This window comes from Diabrotica undecimpunctata, chromosome 2 (assembly GCF_040954645.1).
Source record: "Diabrotica undecimpunctata isolate CICGRU chromosome 2, icDiaUnde3, whole genome shotgun sequence".
NCBI lineage: Eukaryota > Metazoa > Arthropoda > Insecta > Coleoptera > Chrysomelidae > Diabrotica > Diabrotica undecimpunctata.
Window position 1 is genome coordinate 11,822,064 of NC_092804.1, and position 19,985 is coordinate 11,842,048.

The window sequence follows — 19,985 nt, forward strand, 5'->3', positions numbered from 1 at the left end:
CATTTCTTATGGGAATATTTGGTATCTTTTCAATCACAAATCGTTCACTGGATCACTGTGTATGAGGTGTTGTTGGAGAGGGGTGGCAGAAAAAGTAGAAAATAGCGTTGGAGGCCAGAGAATGGAGTTACAAAGGGGTATTACTTCAACATACCAAATCGTCCGACATACCAATTTATCTTAAAAGAAAAACCTTTAATCAGTATTTACTTACGAAGTAGAAACGTTGACCATGACAAGTGTTCAAATTCAAATATGGTTGTGTGAACTAATCAATACATTTGTCCTCCCTGTATTCCTACAATCCCTAAAGTACCGCCATCGGGCTCGTGGAATGCGTCCCGCTAAAACACAAGAGCTTAAGTCGTTAAGAGGGAAAGACGCAACCCGACAGTGAACTCATATTGAATTCGTTTTGTTCGTTGTTTCATAAAGTAGTGTAAATCCTGGTAATTAGACCAAGTGGTAAGTTTTTACCTAGTTTTACCTGTACCTATAAATTGTTTTTGATTGTTTATTGCAACCATTTAAATTTTGATAATTATTTGCAACTATGAGTAAAAGTTCATTTATCTCGCCAGGGCTATCGAAGGAAATATAGCTGGTGTTTAATTATTATTAATTCTCGTAATAATTCATTGTTTGTTTAATTCGCCACAACAAGAGAACAGTGTAAAAGAGCCGTGCGGCAAAAAGTGCGACATTCATAAGAGAAAAGTAGTTTAAACGTCCATAAAAAAAGAACTGAAATTTGAACCCATATTGTTCATTCCAAACAAAAAGACCTTAACACTGTTACTTAAACGGAATTAAACGAGAGATGGCCTGACCAATATAGGCACAAATTTAAGAGACGATAACGAGATAAACAAGGCAACAATCTTACCGTAACTATGGCATATCAGCATTTAACATTCGTGTGTGTAAACACGATCTGCAAATATTATTATTAAAAATCAGGCTTGCATTTTCGTTTTCCAATACCCATATGAAATACAACAGATCCGGAAAAACCTTGTAATTACAGAGTGAACTCTTAAAAATGACTCTTTATATCTCTTTCTGTCTTCCTGTCTATTTTGCTCTCACTCTGTCTCTTCTTGTATATTCCGTTCCATTTTTTTCTTATCGCCTCGGCTATGGGTATATTTAAAGGATAGTGGTTGTGAAAGGTATAACATTATATATTAATTTAATAATAATTAACTTATATTTACAAAAGCGTATTAGTTGGATAATTTATTCTAGATCCTAATTTTTTTATATATATAATTCGCAAACCAGACAGCGCCTGTGAAGAAATGAAGTAAAGCCATTAATTTGAAGCACGTTTTGAACGTCATATCTGAAAATAAAACAAAATTTTATCAAACATATAAAATTATTTACATATTATATTTGTATGAGATTGAGCCACAATTGATTGTAATGATAATTTTTCGACTGTTCTAACAACCATTCAAATTTCGTCATTTTGTGTCATGTGGAACAATTTCACCCAATCATGTCAACATTAGACTGATAATTGCATTCAGTGCAATTTTCAATCCCTATGACAACACGATCGAGTTTGACAACTTCATCCAAATAAATTTCAAAATGTCACGTTTCGGCAATGAGAATGTTCAAAGTATAAATGCGCTAATCAAAGAAAAAATTCCCAGAAATACAACCTACAGTCACAAATATATTTGGGGAATATTCATGGAATTTTGTTCCGGACGAGAATATGAGTTGAATGAACATAGAAGCTTAGAAGAATTGGCGTTGATACTAAAAGATTGGGCCGTCAATATGAGAAAGAAAAACGGGGACGAATTCAAAGAGGCAACCGTGAAGACAATGTGGAACGTTTCGTGCAAACTATTGCAAGAAAAGTACTATAATGACTATAATATTATGATTGACCCGTTTAACAATATAGTATTTAAACCAGCCCGAGATGCCCGCGATGCAATCAGGAAGAAACTACAAGCAGATCCATGTAAACGTAAGGCCAGTTCAGTTTCGTTAAATTGGTCTGAAATTAACAAAATAATATTGCTTTGGGATGAAGATACCCCTGAAGGTCTTATGCGTAAATTTTACCATATTGCTACTGTAGAATTAGCGTGGCGAGGAGGAGAGGCAGTTGCTTGTCTGGTGGATTTTTTTCAAATCGAGAAAAATAACGATGACACTCCAACAAATCGCATTGAATACAATCCGGTATTCAGTAAAACGTGCCAAGGTGGTTCTAAAAGCTGTGCAAGTAGTAAATGGTTGGTTATCAACACGTTATCAATAGTGAGAGACAAAGATGCCCTGTACGTCTTTTTCATAAACTGATATCACAACGAGGCGACAATATTACCTCACCACGACTGTTCTTAAAACCAAATCGACACTGGAAAAATGAAACTGACAAATGGTACGATAATGTACCTGTTGGAAGAAATACAATGAATGGATGGACTAAATCTTCTGCTGAAGCAATTGGCTTGAATGTAAAGGAGAAAAAGATAACAAATCACTCGAATAGATCAACTGCTGTTAGCGAATTAGCAAAAAGTGGTGTAGAAGAACAACAAATCTCGTCTGTTATTAATGTCCTAGGGATATTACTACTGATAATTAGTAGTATGTATGTAAATGTAACTAAGTAATGTTTGACTTTTCGATTTAGACGTTGGAAATCGTTTTCAAAAAAGATTATTTTAAAAATTTTGGGAAAATATATACCCAATAATTGTTGTTGTTCAACAATAATCTATGGAGCTGAGTTAATAACTTTTTATAGAATGTATGTCATTATGAATGTATGTATGTATGTATTTATCAAATGTTTTCCAAAGAAACATTTGATAACATTTTCTAATACGTCTCTCTATATGTGTAGATGTGTAAATCGATTTTAGATACCATTTTGATTAGGCGACTACTTGTAGTGCAGTGATTAAATTAAAAGATCTTTGATATGGCACTTAGTTTGATAGAAATGATAGTTTAAATACTTACCAAATACTAAAAATAACAATAATGCACAGCCGCTTAATGTACTAATGACAGAGAATTCTTTACTTGTTTCTCCTCTTAATGTCAAACCTAAAATAGGCATTCCGACATACTGTAATGAAGCTATACTGAGGATCACTCCAATCGCTCCGAATATTAAAACCTGCTTGGAATTCGAATCGGCAAGCACTGCAAACAAAAAGATTATAAAAGTTGTAAATAATATTACAGAAAACTTTAAAAACAACGTCCTTAATAGGGGGCCAAACTTAAACAAATTGTATATTTGGGATGTTAAAGATTAAGAAGAAACATGGCCACCCATTAATTTATCAATAATAAAAACTTCGCATATAATAAAGATTAAAGTTCCTCAATAGAACTTATATTATTGTGATGTTATTTTTTTTATTTAGACTTATTTTAATTTATTTAGTCTTCTAACACTAACACTAAAAACACAATTAATTTATAATATTTATTACGTGACGCTACAGATTTGTTTCTTAGACTGACTCCCTACCGTCGACTTTTTCTAGGCCCACTACTGACGTCAAAGCACCGTTACTTGGTAATCTTGAACACATGCTTTGTCGAACAGTCTCGGATCATTTATACTAGACAGGTAGCTATGCCGTCGTATTAAGTCTAGTAGAAGATTTAATACTCTGCTTGATTTACCTCCTCTACATCTTATTGTAGAGTATGAAGTCATGGTAGCAGCCTATCGTCTCAACTGCTCAAAAATACTGGTTGGGAATGAATGGGCGGATCGGCCATTGTGACATTTGGAGACAGCATGGCCCCCCAATTTGAGTTCTCATCCTCCTTGGTTCAATTTCCTGACCGGAATGAGTCTAGGGAATGAGAGCCTGGACTGATCCGTCAAAGCGGGGTCACCTGCTTCATGGATGGGTCCAGAATGGATGAGTGGGCAGCTGCTGGTGTATATGGTAGCGGAATCGGAGTTGAATCTGGCCAGGCTCTCGGTTCCCATGCATCAGTCTTTCAAGCAGAGACCTTTGCGACCCTGGTATGTGCTCAGGAGATAATAGATAGGGCTTGCTCAAGCAGGACTATCTCTATCTGCTCTGACAATCAAGCAGCGCTAAGGGTTTTAGAAGTGTCTAAAGATAGCTCTAAGCTGGTTCTTGAGTGCAAGAGAACACTTGCTGATATTGCGCCAGCCAATAGGGTTAACTTGGTATGGGAACCGGGACCCAGGCGTGGAAGAGAATGAACGGGCTGACGCCCTGGCAAGACAGGGCTTATCCACTCTGCCTGTGCCTGTGGGACACGAACCGGTGAATGGAGTGCCCTTTAATACTGGTCGAGGTAGGTAGTTTCAAAGAGCTTCTTCTGCAGAGGTTCCAGGACTGCTGGGCCCATTGTGGAGGTATGAGGCAGGCTAGGCTCCACATAGTGGGGCCATCCAAAAGTCTTACAGCCTAAGTTCTCCTTCTAGACTGTAGAAGATGCTCTCTGGTGGTCAGTATGCTTACCGGCCACTGTAGACTCAGGCGGCACCTTTATCTACTTGGATTTGCGGATGGCCCAGGGTGCCGTCTTTGTAATGAGAAGGAGGAAACCTCCTCACATGTCCTCTGGAAGTGCCCGGTACTAGGCTATCAGAGTTGGCAGATCCTGGGTTTGGCCTTTGTGCAACCGACCCAAATAAGGGAGTTATCCTTAAAGAGACTTGTAGCTTTCTGTGAGGCCACAAGGTTACTAAAGGATTAGACGCTCGGAGCAGCATGAAGAGCTCAGATTTGCCCCTGTGTGTGAGCCCCTGTTGATTATAGCAGATATGGGAGCCCGGAGCAGCCTGTCCCCAGAAACGCCGAAGATTAGGTCTAGTCAGTATGCTAGGGGTGATACAATGGACCCGTCTTAGGTGGTCTAAGTGTCAGAAGGGCTCACAAATGGGCTCTGTCCCGATCTATCATAACTATGCTATTTAGTATTTCTAGTATTTTTTATTGAATTCTTCTTGCTAGTTCATGCGTTCTATTAGTATTTGTATTATGTTTGATATCGAATTGGGTTCATTCTCTATTGATTGTTTTGGCTCGTTTCAGGCTTTTGGACATATGTTTTTATTTGGATAACCTCTCTTGGTTGCTGTTGTCTAGGATTCTCCATATCTGCTACCGTGTTGTGTGGTATGGTTGTTGGTTTCTTTTTCTTCCGTAACTTTTGAAGAGCTATAGTAATGGTGCAACTTTTGTAATTAGCTGTGTCGGTTGAGTACACGATTAGTACACGTTGAGATTCTTTATCTTGTGGCTTTTCACAATCTTTTGTTAAATGTTTCCTGATGCATTTGAGGTATCTCGGCTCTCTTCTACAATAATTTTGTATATATCCGTACTCTTGGCATCGTTTGCATTGTGGAATCAATTTCGGTTTTCTGAAAGCTTCTATGGTTACTTTCATCTGTAAAATTTCGGTAATTTCTTACATGTTTTTTGATTTTCCTCTTTACTAAAGTACCAAAAGTAGAAGTGGTGATTTGTCCTTTCCTTTTAGCAATTGGGTAACGTTTATGTCCTCTGCTTGGCAAGTTTTCTTGCAACCACTTTAAGAGGCCTATTTTGTTTATCTTCAAATGAGTACCATTCAAGGTCTGTGCCATTTAGCATCTTTGTTAGATTTCTGTAGCTATTTTCCCGATTTACATTAATTATTATATGTCCACCTGCTAACATGCTTGTTTGATATGATATTTGCTTATTTGATAGGTGTCTCACTTGTTACTCGCCTTCCTTTTTTTGTGTTTCGAACTCGAATCCATTCGGTTTCTTATTTCATCCTCATCTGTATTATCTTCATTTTATTCTTATTTTCTTTTGTAATGTATCGATTTGAATTTTCCTTTGTTGTATGATCGTCTTTAGATTTTCTTTCTTGTTTTTCTCGTACCTAGGCGTTGTATAACATCTGTACCAGTTAATGTCTCACTTGGTGTTGTTGGGTGGGAAAACATATTGTCTTTTCCTATATTTCCGCACACCACCTCGCACTATGCTCCGAAAGCGCCCGGACTATTCAGTTTTTTTTACAGAAGATTTTACAGTTTAACTATCTATTTGCGAATAAAAACTTTTAAAAGTACCCTATCTCAATAGGATTTTAATTTTGCAAGGAAAAATTTTCAAACTTTGATCACAATGACTTTTTAATTATCACTGTAACTAATTATCGCTTTATTCATTTGCTATAGATACGATGTTGACTTAAAATAAGTCCAATGAATACTGTTGATCACGTGACAAACTAGAAAGTGTTAAGATAAGGTAAAAATTATGTTTTAATTTACAGAAGTAATATATTTTGGTACTTACTAAAATATCCGAAGGCTCCAACCCAACACAATACCCAGAAACATATCGGTCGTCTCTTTTTGTCTATATTGATCCAATGGGAGACTCCAGTAAACAGTAAACCACTAATTGAAAGAAGTCCAACCATTACTGACATTTCCCTTAAAGTTAAACTTTCCACTTCTTGGTAAACATATAATGGAAATAAAGTGTAATATATGAACATAGAAAATTTCGTAGTTAAAACAGTCAAAAGCGATTTATAAAAAGTCAGTTGCTTTAGAACTTCCAGTTTATCAGCAAACCGTCTTGGTTTCTCGATGGTCGTCGGCATAAACACCACAGGCTCCACGGAGCGCAAATCATGTTCTATAATATCGTAAGAGTAAGTATTATTATTATTTACCGGTAAATCTGAAAATAGGGGCTTTGGTAATCCAGTTAAACTACTAGTAGGTTCTCTCTTTTCAGTCTCAGCAAAAGACAGTTCTAATTTAAGGTTCTTAGTATTCTTTGGCTCATCCTCAAATTTCACCCAGTCTTTCTTTGGTTTCACTTCACTCTCTTCGTCCTCTTCAAAGGTTTCCCAATCCTGATTTAGGATTTCGTAATTGGCTTTCTCTTTAGCTTCTTCTTCGTCTTCAAAGGTTTCCCAGTTGCGGCTAAGTTGGTTCGTACCGCTGCTGCTTGGTTCAGCATCTGTTGGAACTGAGGTAGGTAAGGCGTGTTTTTCGATCATAACATGAGTCCCTGTGCTGTTTTGCCTTTTAATCTGTAGCTCCCTGGAGTTTTTGGATAAAATGTCTTCTTCATCATCCGGATTAGACTAAAAAAATAACGAAAAATGAAATCTATAGATTATTATAAATGAAAAAAAGGAATAATATTAAAACAAGATGAGATAAAAACTGAAGAAAAAAAAACATATAGAACTATAGAACAGATAGCAGCAAAAGAACACCAAGAAGAAAGGTTAGGCCTAGAAAGGGGATGATGTAATAAATCCGAGTAGTTAGGATTAAGAGAGTAAAACGGATAAAGGAAATGCGAGGGAACCGGAAAGCCTGGAAATCGGTAAAAGATGGATAGACAATAGAACAGTAAAAACGGATACGTGGTATTACTTACCGTTATATAATTATATGTTTCTCGTTGTCTCGATTTTAAATAAGCAGGTTTTTTGAACACCATGTTACATATCAAACCTTGTAAAATAATAGCCTGATACCATAACACTACGTGCAATAGACTAGAACTTAACACATTGTGTCCTATAACGACAGGAACGATAACGAAGCCAAATGCTGCCATTCCTTGGCATACGTTAGCCAAAAGAGCGTGCTTTATTCTGAAATATTGAGCCAGCAATATTTCACATTGAGCTATTTCTATAGAGGCTCCAATACCTAAAATTTAAAGATTACTATTTTCAGCGCTCATACTACTTTCCAAAGAAAAATTTGGACGGTCACGAGTTCCAAGAAAGTTTATTATTCTAGCGCTTGTTATTCCATTTATCATTTCATTACTTAACTTTTACCATAAATACTTTAACATATTTGAAACAAATAAAATAAAAATTTACCACAAACTATTCCCGCTAGCGGAAACAATAAATGTCCCGAATATTCAGCCAGACCCATCCATAAAAAAAGAAGACCCGCACATGTCAAACAAGTTCCGGCAGTAGCAACAAGTCTCGGCCATGTGCTATTTGAAATAAGAAAGCGTGAGGTTGGATCTGAAAAAAGAAAATATTTCGTTTTGACGAAAGTTCAACGTAGATAAATATCTGGTAAGTGTATTATAATTTAATTTTTTGTTTACAACAACAACTTAATCCGTGAATATTTAAACAAATATGATTTTGTGTTCAAATATATACGCATTCAAATTCTGAGTATAAAAACAAGTTAGCTAGAAAAGGCAATTATTATTTTTGTACATATTTGAATTTAATGCAAATAAAAAGATATCGTTGCAAACTGATTTTTTTATAGATGTATGATGAATAATTTCGATGAATGCATTTAACGATGGCGTTTAACACTAATATGGTATCAAAGAATATAGACGCATATGAGTCTATATTCTTTGATGGTATGAATAAAAGGTTAATAGAAATATATGGTTTTGTTTTATAAAAATATATCTCAAATTAATGTGTATAATATCCCTACCGGCACACAAGTGAAATATTCGTTTATTCGCTTGTATTTCCATGCAATTTATTATTCATTCCTTGCAAACAAATAAAATATAAACAAATAAATAAAATAAACAAAACATGTATTGAAGAGAGAAGATAGGGAGATTTAAAGAAACCTTATAATCTATTACAAATTTTAAAGAATTGAGGATGTCTCACTTTATAATGTTTTGTTTGAGCACATCAAAGTAATGTATAAATTAAGTATTCCTTTTCCATGGGCTATTCATGCTTTTTATTACATTATGCAAATTATTGTAATCACTGGTTTTTTTCATCCAATGCTGTTGTACTCCAGGTTTCTTCATGACTAAAATCATCATTTGTTTGCTTTTATTATCATTGTTTTTATTTTTCCACATATATTATTACCAGTAAAAATCCAGTTGGTTGTTGAGTGATATTGTTTTAAAAATTATTTTATTTGTTTTTGATAACCACAGTCTTATCAGTCAATGTTGATAAACAGTATGATTATATGTTTACATTGATAAAAAAATATACAATAAACTAGTAATCGTATTGAGGATAAGGATATAAGTATAATAAAATAACTGTATTGAAATCTATCCGCAGAAATCCCTATTAATAAGTTTCTTTGGGAACCTTTTGAAATATTAATGGCAGTTTGATAGTGATAGTGATGTATACTCTCTCCTATTTTGTTCAACATTTATGTTGAAAAATATTTTATTTAGCCTTAAGAAATGAGACACAATCCTCAAAATCAATGGAGTTTCAATATAATCAATACTGTCTATTACCCTGATAGTCATAATACTCTCTGGTATTCACTCCTAAAACCTACTATCCTCAAAAATTTATTTTGGACCCTTTCAATCTGTTCAATTTAACAGTTGTATGATGGGGACCATACAACTGATCCATACTCTAGAATGGGCCTAACGAGAACACAATAAAGTCTTCTAAATGTGAACAAAGACAGGTCTTCATTGCTACTTTCATTGCAATTCTTTACTTGATTTATGTGGCTTGAGAATGAAAGTTTGGTGTCTAACCTAAGTCTGATACTTATTTTTAAAGGTCAACAGCAAGTTATTTATAGAGTAAACAAATGTAATTAGTTTTCTTTGCCTTGAAAATATCTTGTTTATGTTAAGCCACATTTTTTTAAACTATAAAATGATTTAAGATCTTCCTGTAATAGAACAGCATCATTCTAGAATTGAATTTTTCCAAACAGTTTTACATCTTCAGTAAACATAAGAACAGTACAATTTTTGATTTTTTGTACTTAATAGACTATAGACAAGCAAAATAAAACAGAACTACAATGAGAGTCTTATGGCACCCCTGATGGTACTGTTATTTCAAATGAGGTATCACTCCCCAAGTTAACTGTCTGCGTACAGCCACTAATATTCTAAATTCATTGATGATCTCATGTTTGCCTCCGATCAAATGCTCTAGAAAAGTATAGATCAAGTCAACCTGGAATAAAGCTGTCTGAATAAAGACAGATTGGTATCTTTCAACCTCCCTCTCATAAAGCCAAATTGTTCAGGATTAAAAATGCCTATAAAACTCCATGTCAATTTCTTACTAACCAAACAAATCAAGCTTTGACAGTTCTGAATGATTACAGACAATTCAATAGATTGATATGTCATTCCTTGCACCTGATTTAAAAATCGGCTTTAAAAGCTTTTCCCAGAGACTGGGAAAGCTATCAGTACTAAGTGACCAGTTAAAAATAAACAAAATTGGTTTTGTAAGTACAAATAATCGATTTTTACAGCTTGCAATAGCATCATAGACTGCAATTGCTGTAAGTGTTATGGAACTCAAACAAATTGAACTGTCAAAACTAAAAAAAGTAAAATATCTGATTTTTCATCAGAGTAGAATGATGAGAAATATTTTACAAACATATTGGCAGTCCTTGACATTTAAGCCAATCCTGTCATTATGGACCATTCTAAATGGTAAATTATATCCATTTCTTTTGCTTTTAATGTAAGACCAAAAAGATTTTGGATTATCGGAAATCTTGTTTTGTGTCCTACCTAAATACTGTTTCAGACAGTCTGTCTGCTCTTAAAATTTCACACTGAGTTCTCAAACCACAAAACAGTCATAATCATCTTGCTGACCACTAATTCTAAATTGTTTGTGGGCCTGTTTTTTTACATTGAACAGACATTTGTATATACTTACTCTTATAAAGATATCCAAATGCAACTTCAGTTGTTTCGTTTGTTAGATATTTTTGAAAGCTGTTATCTGGCAACATTTGTTGCCCTGTCCTTCTTGAGCTCTTCTCCTTTATAATACATGGGGTTACCAGAAATACAAAATTTTGCATGTTTGATGTTCCATTTTACAGCACTAACTATGGTCTTTATAGTCTAGTGATGTCTCTACCAACTTGCCAATTGATTCAATGGTGAGGGTGTAGGTTTTACTGGAATATCTTTGCCTGTTTTTAAGCATAGTATTCAACTAGCTTTAAATGATTTGTAGACTCCATATTTTTGTTTTCATTAATTTTCATGATTTAGTTATGAATCTTTATATTTATATTTGAAATTGAATTTTAAAATGAGGACATTTTTTATAATTTATTTCACAGAAGTGACGAAGACATGTAAGCAAATTTTCCACTTGATAAGAGTGCCATATCTTTCTTCTTTAGATTTGATCACATCTGTGATCAAATGTTGGCTGTAATCATGTTTATAAGTTCTTGGAATGCCTCTCTATCAGCTGCTGCACCAAATAGTTCCTCAGCTGTCATATCTCACCATTGTTTAATATTGCATGTAGCCAAGATAGCTTTTACACCCTATCAATCTTTCGCCTTTCACTTTTCCATGTATGATAAGGCACAATAAATGGTATTTGGGTCCTCTAGTTATGTGTCCAAAATACTCTGTTTTTCTTCTCTTTATAGTGTTCAGCAGCTGGCATTCAGTGTTCATCATTCTGAGAACACTCTAGGAAAGTGTCTGAGATCCATGATATGCTTAGAATCAGGCGATAACACGGCATTGCATTGCTTTTGGAGTCCATCTATCACAACCATAAACTAGAATAAACCCCACATAATCCTCAAAACTATATTAGGAAGATTTAATAACATTTCTATTAGACAGAACTGGTTTCCATATCATAAATGCTTTAAGTGATGTTGCAATCTGTGTTATCTCCTTATCAGAGTCGGCATTTCTGTTTAACCAGCTGTCTAGATATTAAATGACTAACACATTCTACTTTCTCTCCATCTATTCAAATTTGATGTTGAGTTATATTTATTTTGCCAACTGCCATCCACTTTGTTTTCTTAATATTAATTTTGAGACCTTTCAGATGGCTTGCTTCATTTATCGAGTTTAACATTGTCTGAAGGTATTCTACACTTTCGGTAAGAATGGCAGTATCATTAGGATATATCTGATCTTATTAATTGTTTCGGCACCAATTTTTATTCCTTCTTGTCTGCCATCGTTATGTAGTTCCATCTAATTTTGGTTTACCAAAGACACACAGTGGTTTTGATAATTCATTCATATTTAAATTGCACCCAAAATCACCAAAAGGTTATATTTCTTGATAAAGAGGAAGCATTTGACAAAGGTTAAATGCAACAGGCTCTGACTATAGTTACAGAATGGACTTTAAACTGACTTCAGACCGTTTTACTCTCAGTAGAAAATTTGAATAAATCGACAGAGACTGTCATATTTTAATATTTTTTATGTAAAAATACACTTAAGCTGTTTTTCCATCAATTAAATAACAAACAAATGGCGAATAATTAATGTTTAGAAAATCTCCCATAAAATAACGTGTCTCTTATCCTGTACGATTTTCCGCTACGAAACAAACCAATTGGTAATATCATGGTTGTACATTTCCGTATTTATCGGGCGTGGGTTGAGTCCCTCTGGTTTGTGGTCATCTGTTGTCACAGATAAGTGAGGCTAACATTTTTTTGCTATTCGTGTTTATCACTAAGTGACAATTTATTTATTTACCGTATAGCTTAATAAAGTATAGCGTATCATCATCATCACTGGCTCGACAACCCTTTTTGGGTCTTGGCCTGTTCTAGGATTCTTCTCCATTCCGATCTGTTTCGTGCTTTTTTCTCCAGTTTTTTATTTTTAAGGTTGTTATATCATTTTCTATTTGTTCTAAGTATCTCAGTTTCGGTCTTCCTCTTGTTCTTTTTCCTACTGGCATCTGTTTGAATATTTTGTTTGGTATTTCGCCTTCTTCCATTCTTTCTACATGTCCTATCCAACGCAGCCGTCCTATTTTGATGAATGTTATAATATCCGGATCCTGGTATATTTTGTATAGTTCAGAGTTGTATCGTCTTCGCTATATTCCGTTTTCTTTTGTGCCCTTGTATATGTGTCGCAAGATTTTTCTTTCGAAGGTGGCTAACAACGTTTCCTCTCTTTTAGTGAGTGTCCAGGTTTCTGAGCCATATGTGAGTACCGGTCTTATTAGGGTTTTATATATTTGGCATTTTGTCTTTCTTGCGACGTTATCTGATCTTAGGTGTAAAGTATAGCGTATGGCTTATTTTAAACCAAAGTAGACAGGTTTACATGCTACGATAAATTGCAGCTATGTGATTGTGATAATTTATTGTTCAAATAAATTGAAGGAGTGAGCATTGTATACATTTAACGATTTCTTGTCCAATGTTTATTGTCGACCGCGGTTTATGCCATGGATGATATACTATAGTGATCGGTTTATATTGTTTATTTAGTCATAAAATTGAAAAAGTCGCGAAAATTTAGAAGAACATGGAGCCGCCAGTGGTTGCTGAAGAAAAAGGACATTTTCTCATACCAAATTATTAAAAGAATTGTGAAATGAAACCAATAACTGGTGTAAGTATTTAAGTATCCATCAAGAGATTTATGTTGAGTTGTTGATGTTAGTTTATCAACAACGAAATAAACAAAAAAAAAACGTGACGGCAGATAAAACAATATAACAATGAATAGTAAATGCAAACTGAAACTGATCAAACCGTAGCGATAAATGACATCCAGATACATTCTCTTTCAAGTGTTCTCTTCATAGTACAGAGAAATAAGCAAAAAAGAGTCGTGACTAATCGAGATACCTGACAATTTTTTTTAGTTATTATACACTTATTTAAAGAAAATCTATGTTTTTCGCTTACATTTCGGCTCCTTTTTTTATTTATTACTAATTTAAAGTAAAAAAATGCCATTTTTTTCGATTTTTTTGCTTACCATTGAAAAGCTTAATATTCAAGGTAAAATTACAAAACTTTATCTTTTAAAACATAAAAATTCTGTAAAATGGCGATTTCTAAAAGTTGTAAAATTAATTTGTTGCGTCAAAAACTGCAAAATAAGGCAAAAACGTTATTTGTTTATAACTATTGTAAAAAGCAACCTAGGCATTTGTTATTCTGTCCAAAGTTGGGTATTATTGTCCTTAACAAACCCCTTAAAATTTCAGATCGATGCATTAAATTAGTTTAAAAGTGATTCTATTTGTTTATCCCATAGACCTTTTTTTTGCAGTAACGTTAGTCAGAAAATAATGAAGTTTAGGAGTTAAACTTTCACTGTATAAAAAAAATTAAAGAAAAAAAATAATTTTTTACAACGCAAAACCCTTTTGAAAAATTTATAACATATATAAGATTTATAACATTTAGAATAATTTTTATACTATTGCTCGTAGATAAAATCTTTTTTCATATTCGAAAAGTTGACATTTTTACAACTTGACAACAAAGTTGTTCTACGATAATTTGGGGAAAAGTTAGTTTTTTTTTTAATTCACAGCTAATTTGTCTATAACAATTTAAGGAACCCAATTTTCGGCATTTGAAAGAAAAGGATTCGTGGTTTTTGTACAAACATTGCACCATAACATTATCCTCTGTGATTTATCAAAAATATGGTTCAAATTAAGACTAATAGTGGCGAGTGGATGGGGAATCCACAAATATACGCGTTCAAAAAATGAAAACGCATCTTCCAAATACTACAATAATTGTTATATCTTCGGATCTACTGAACGGATTTTAATCTTTCTTTTTTTTAATTTGTATGTACTCTTTGCGTACATTACAAATATGTAATTTGTTTATAAATTAATTAACCAATAAACAGTGTAATTTGTTTAAACAATTTTTGCAAAAAAATTCCACCAAAAATCGATATTTTTTGTAATACTATCATCGTTATCTATAGGAAAAGTTAAAATAAACTTTCTTTAATTAATTATCTTTAATAAATAATTTAGTATTACTTAATTTTAAGTAAAAATAAGCTTTTACATATATGTTACATATTTAATGAGAATTTCACTTGATATATTTAACACTTATAATTCAATATTATGAAACAGATATTTACGAAGTATTTTTGTATAATTGTAGTATTTATAAATACTGTAACTAAAATAAATGATTAATTTAAAATACTAAAATTGAAGTAAACTAAAGCGTGTAATATATTAGGTATATGAATGAATGGGGAGAAAGTATATGCATCATTTGATCACGTTAGAGTAGGGATATTCGTTATTTGGAACATCTACCAGGGGCCACGTTCAAGTTTTTTTGCAAGCCAAACCATGAAACACAACGTGGCATTCTTAAATTATAAATAAATAAATATATATACATGTGTATGTATACATATATATATATATATATATATATATATAGGTATATATATATATATATATATATATATATATATGTAAATACTTTTTTCTTTTTGGGTGTGGTAGTCAATAAAAAATAGAGCTTTGCTAAGGCGTACTATTTATTCTGAATCCAAGCTTTCGGTGGTTTTTTGCCACCTTTATCAAGGTCTACAAAGAAAATTACTATGTTGTAACAAACTGAATGGTGCCAAAAAGGCTGTAAAAAACTATAAAAAACTTACCCGAATGTAAGATTCGTGGCATAAACAACAACGTTAAATAACATGATAAAACTGAGGTTGCAACTAAACTTAAAAATGTTACTGTTAAAAAACACTTTAAAAATTACTAAAAACGTTAAGAGTTAAAAACAAAATGAAAGGACGACATGTTGAAACAGTCGTCGTTGCAGGCTTGATTTCAGTCACATTTCACGAGCAGAAAGAGAAAGTGAGTGGATAATTATTGTTTAAATAGTTTGGAGAAAATACAAAAAACAACTTTGAAAATAACGTCTAACAGAATACTGTTAGTGAATTTTTAGTACTGCCAACTGTATTACCAACTTGAAATTAAGCGGGAAATTAAAAATGTAAATTATAACATAAGCAATCGAAAGAAAATAGTATTTAGTAAATAGGTTTAGAAAAAACAACTCAAAACAAAACAAAACTGAATTAGTAATTGCAGTTTGATCGTAAATATTCAATTAATAATGATATTTCAAAAAAAGGAAAGAACCAAAGAAAACTCTGAGATGCAAAATAGCTCAGTCAAAAGTCAATATAAAATTGTAAATTTTGCTAAGATTCTGGATCTCAGATCTCTTATTAAGATTGTTATTATCACTCTTGCTGATATGTACCATCTCTAAGAAAGTTCTCTTGAATTTATTTTTCTCTCTGGCTAATATTTTTACATTGTTGAAATCTATCTTATGGTCTAGATCGATAGTATGCTCTGCCAAAGCACAAGTAGGTTTGTTTAATCTACAATCACTCTTATGAGAAATAATACGGCTAGACAGATTCCTTCCAGTTTCACCAATGTACGTGGATGGACATTCAGTACATTGAATGCAATAAACAACATCTGTAGTCTCTAGAGTGGTTAGGGGTTGTTTTATTTTGCTATACAGCTGACGTATGGTTTTGATGTTCTTGTTAGCTATTTTGATATTCTTAAAGTCTTTAAAAATCTTAGTGAGTTCAACGGTTAGTTTCGGAATATATGGAAGGGCATAAAAATACACACTTGTTGGAGCAGAAATATTTTGTGCTGAGGGCACTGATTGTGACATAGTAAGTATGTTGTTTCTATTAACAAAGGGGACATTAAAAATTAATTTATTTATCAGTCTTAGAGGATATGAATTTTCAACAAAAATATTGCGTAAGAGGTTGAGATCATGTTGGAGATAATGTAGAGTGTATGGAGTCTGCAGGTAGTGCCAAGATTAAGTCATTAAGTCCATACACTCTACGTTAAATGTGTTCAACCAACAAAACCCACACTTGCAATTCACATGCGAGGAGGAGCGGGAGGGATCTTTGCCTTTCCTTGACATGAGTTTGCATAGATGTGAGGATAATGTTGTGAAAACACAATGGTATAGAAAACCCATATGTAGCAATAGATTCATAAGCTACCACTCCTACCACCCCCCGAGGATGAAAACTAATTTAGTCCTAGCGATGAAAGAACGTGTCAAAAGGTTGTCTCATCCGGATTATCTCCAACATGATTTCAACCTCTTACGCAATATTTTTGTTGAAAATTCATATCCTCTAAGACTGATAAATAAATTAATTTTTAATGTCCCCTTTGTTAATAGAAACAACATACTTACTATGTCACAATCAGTGCCCTCAGCACAAAATATTTCTGCTCCAACAAGTGTGTATTTTTATGCCCTTCCATATATTCCGAAACTAACCGTTGAACTCACTAAGATTTTTAAAGACTTTAAGAATATCAAAATAGCTAACAAGAACATCAAAACCATACGTCAGCTGTATAGCAAAATAAAAAAACCCCTAACCACTCTAGAGACTACAGATGTTGTTTATTGCATTCAATGTACTGAATGTCCATCCACGTACATTGGTGAAACTGGAAGGAATCTGTCTAGCCGTATTATTTCTCATAAGAGTGATTGTAGATTAAACAAACCTACTTGTGCTTTGGCAGAGCATACTATCGATCTAGACCATAAGATAGATTTCAACAATGTAAAAATATTAGCCAGAGAGAAAAATAAATTCAAGAGAACTTTCTTAGAGATGGTACATATCAGCAAGAGTGATAATAACAATCTTAATAAGAGATCTGAGATCCAGAATCTTAGCAAAATTTACAATTTTATATTGACTTTTGACTGAGCTATTTTGCATCTCAGAGTTTTCTTTGGTTCTTTCCTTTTTTTGAAATATCATTATTAATTGAATATTTACGATCAAACTGCAATTACTAATTCAGTTTTGTTTTGTTTTGAGTTGTTTTTTCTAAACCTATTTACTAAATACTATTTTCTTTCGATTGCTTATGTTATAATTTACATTTTTAATTTCCCGCTTAATTTCAAGTTGGTAATACAGTTGGCAGTACTAAAAATTCACTAACAGTATTCTGTTAGACGTTATTTTCAAAGTTGTTTTTTGTATTTTCTCCAAACTATTTAAACAATAATTATCCACTCACTTTCTCTTTCTGCTCGTGAAATGTGACTGAAATCAAGCCTGCAACGACGACTGTTTCAACATGTCGTCCTTTCATTTTGTTTTTAACTCTTAACGTTTTTAGTAATTTTTAAAGTGTTTTTTAACAGTAACATTTTTAAGTTTAGTTGCAACCTCAGTTTTATCATGTTATTTAACGTTGTTGTTTATGCCACGAATCTTACATTCGGGTAAGTTTTTTATAGTTTTTTACAGCCTTTTTGGCACCATTCAGTTTGTTACAACATAGTAATTTTCTTTGTAGACCTTGATAAAGGTGGCAAAAAACCACCGAAAGCTTGGATTCAGAATAAATAGTACGCCTTAGCAAAGCTCTATTTTTTATTGACTACCACACCCAAAAAGAAAAAAGTATTTACATATATTTTTTCCAAACTAGTCAAAAAACTTTGGACTACTTTTTCTTACTATATATATATATATATATATATATATATATATATATATATATATATATATATATCAATGTAAACATATGTAATAGCTTATTTTTACTTAAAATTAAGTAATATTAAAGATAATTTATCAAAGAAAGTTTATTTTAACTTTAACTATAGTAATATTTATATTACAAAAAATATCGATTTAAGGAAGAATTTTTTTACACTGTTTATTAGTTATTAATTTATAAACAAATTACACATTTGTAATTTACGCAAAGAGTACATACAAATTAAAAAAAGAAAGATGAAAATCCGTTGCGTAGTTCCGGAGATATAAACAATTTTTTTTTCATTTTTTAAACGCGTAGATTTGTGGGTTCCCTCCACTCGCTACTTCTTCTTCTTCTTCTTTTGGCATCATATCCCTGGATGGGTCTTTGCCTGTCTGGTTATGTCCTTTCATTCAGATCTCTCTTGGGCCCTTTTCTTCAATTTTCTTATATTCATGGTTTTCAGGTCGTCTTCCACGTCATCCAACCATCTCGTCCTGGGCCTTCCTTTTTTTCGCCTTCCACTGTAACATCTTCTTTGTCGTTTTCGTGTCTTCTTGTCGCTGAACATGTCCCAGCCATCACAGTCTTTTAGTTTTCACAAATATTACAATGTCATACCCTTCTTTCAGTTCATTGATTTCATTTCAGTTCATTGATCGTTTCTCCTGATTCTCCATGTGCCGTCTTCCTCTTGCACCGGGCCATATACTTTTCTCAGTATCTTCCTCTCGAATGTCCTGAGTTGGGCTTCCTCTTTTTTCGTCATTTCCCAGGTTTCACAAACATAGGTTACTACGGGTCTAATCACAGTTCTGTAGATAGTAATTTTGGTTCTTTTGTCTAATAATTTCGATGTCATCAATCTTTTATTAGCATCCACTGGAAATACGTGCATTAATTTCGCTACTTACGGAATTCTTCTGATTGATTTCTGTGCCCAGATATGTGAAGGCATCCACACGTTCAATAGTATATTTGTCTATTGCTATATTATTTTCATTTTAGATAGTCATATACTTATTTTTTGTTTCGAATTTTCTTGAACGTTTTCATTAGTCGTGTCTTGCTTCTACTAATAATGGCGACATCGTCTGCATATGCAGCAATTTGTACTGTTTTAGTGTTTATATGGCCGGTTATATTGGTTTTTCTGATGACTGCTTCAGGAACTAGGTTGAACAGCATGGTTGAAAGTGTGTCTCCCTGTCTCACCCCCCATGTTGATGTCAAACAGGGGAGACAGTTCTCCATCTACTCTAACTGCGGCTTTTGAACCTTTCAAAGTCATTTTTATGAGGTTGATATATTTGTTTGGTATCCCTAGATTTCGGAGGTCTTCCCGCGTTTTGTCTCTTTTCTATCAAAAGCTTGTTTAAAGTCTATATACATATTATATAGTTCTTGTCGTATTCATAAGCTTTCTCTTGTATTGTTCTAAGTATGAATATGTTGTCTGTAGTGGCTCTATTTCGTCTAAATCCATTTTGATAATCACCAATTATATTTTCGGAATATTCTGACAATCTAGTCTAGATAATGCCAGAAAGAATTTTGTATATTACATTTAGCAATGTAATTGGTCTGTAATTCTGGCATTCCCTCTTATC

At 33.2% G+C, this 19,985-nt stretch overlaps 2 protein-coding genes across 2 annotated transcripts in view; one reads left to right on the forward strand and one right to left on the reverse strand.

Annotated features, from left to right (window-relative positions):
* Window positions 1-1,175: 1,175 nt before the first annotated feature.
* LOC140434190 (uncharacterized) overlaps window positions 1,176-19,985 on the reverse strand; it is a 47,991-nt gene continuing 29,181 nt past the window's right edge. The window contains exons 3-7 of the mRNA XM_072522273.1: window positions 7,903-8,058; window positions 7,446-7,723; window positions 6,339-7,143; window positions 2,998-3,183; window positions 1,176-1,345 (exon numbers count right to left, since the gene is read on the reverse strand). Coding sequence (XP_072378374.1) covers window positions 1,245-1,345; window positions 2,998-3,183; window positions 6,339-7,143; window positions 7,446-7,723; window positions 7,903-8,058 — 1,526 coding nt within the window. The 3' untranslated portion in view covers window positions 1,176-1,244. The remainder of the gene's footprint in view (window positions 1,346-2,997; window positions 3,184-6,338; window positions 7,144-7,445; window positions 7,724-7,902; window positions 8,059-19,985) is intronic.
* LOC140434188 (piwi-like protein Siwi) overlaps window positions 7,975-19,985 on the forward strand; it is a 69,874-nt gene continuing 57,863 nt past the window's right edge. Inside the window, exon 1 of the mRNA XM_072522270.1 lies at window positions 7,975-8,112. The gene's annotated coding sequence lies outside the window, so the exon portion shown is untranslated. The remainder of the gene's footprint in view (window positions 8,113-19,985) is intronic.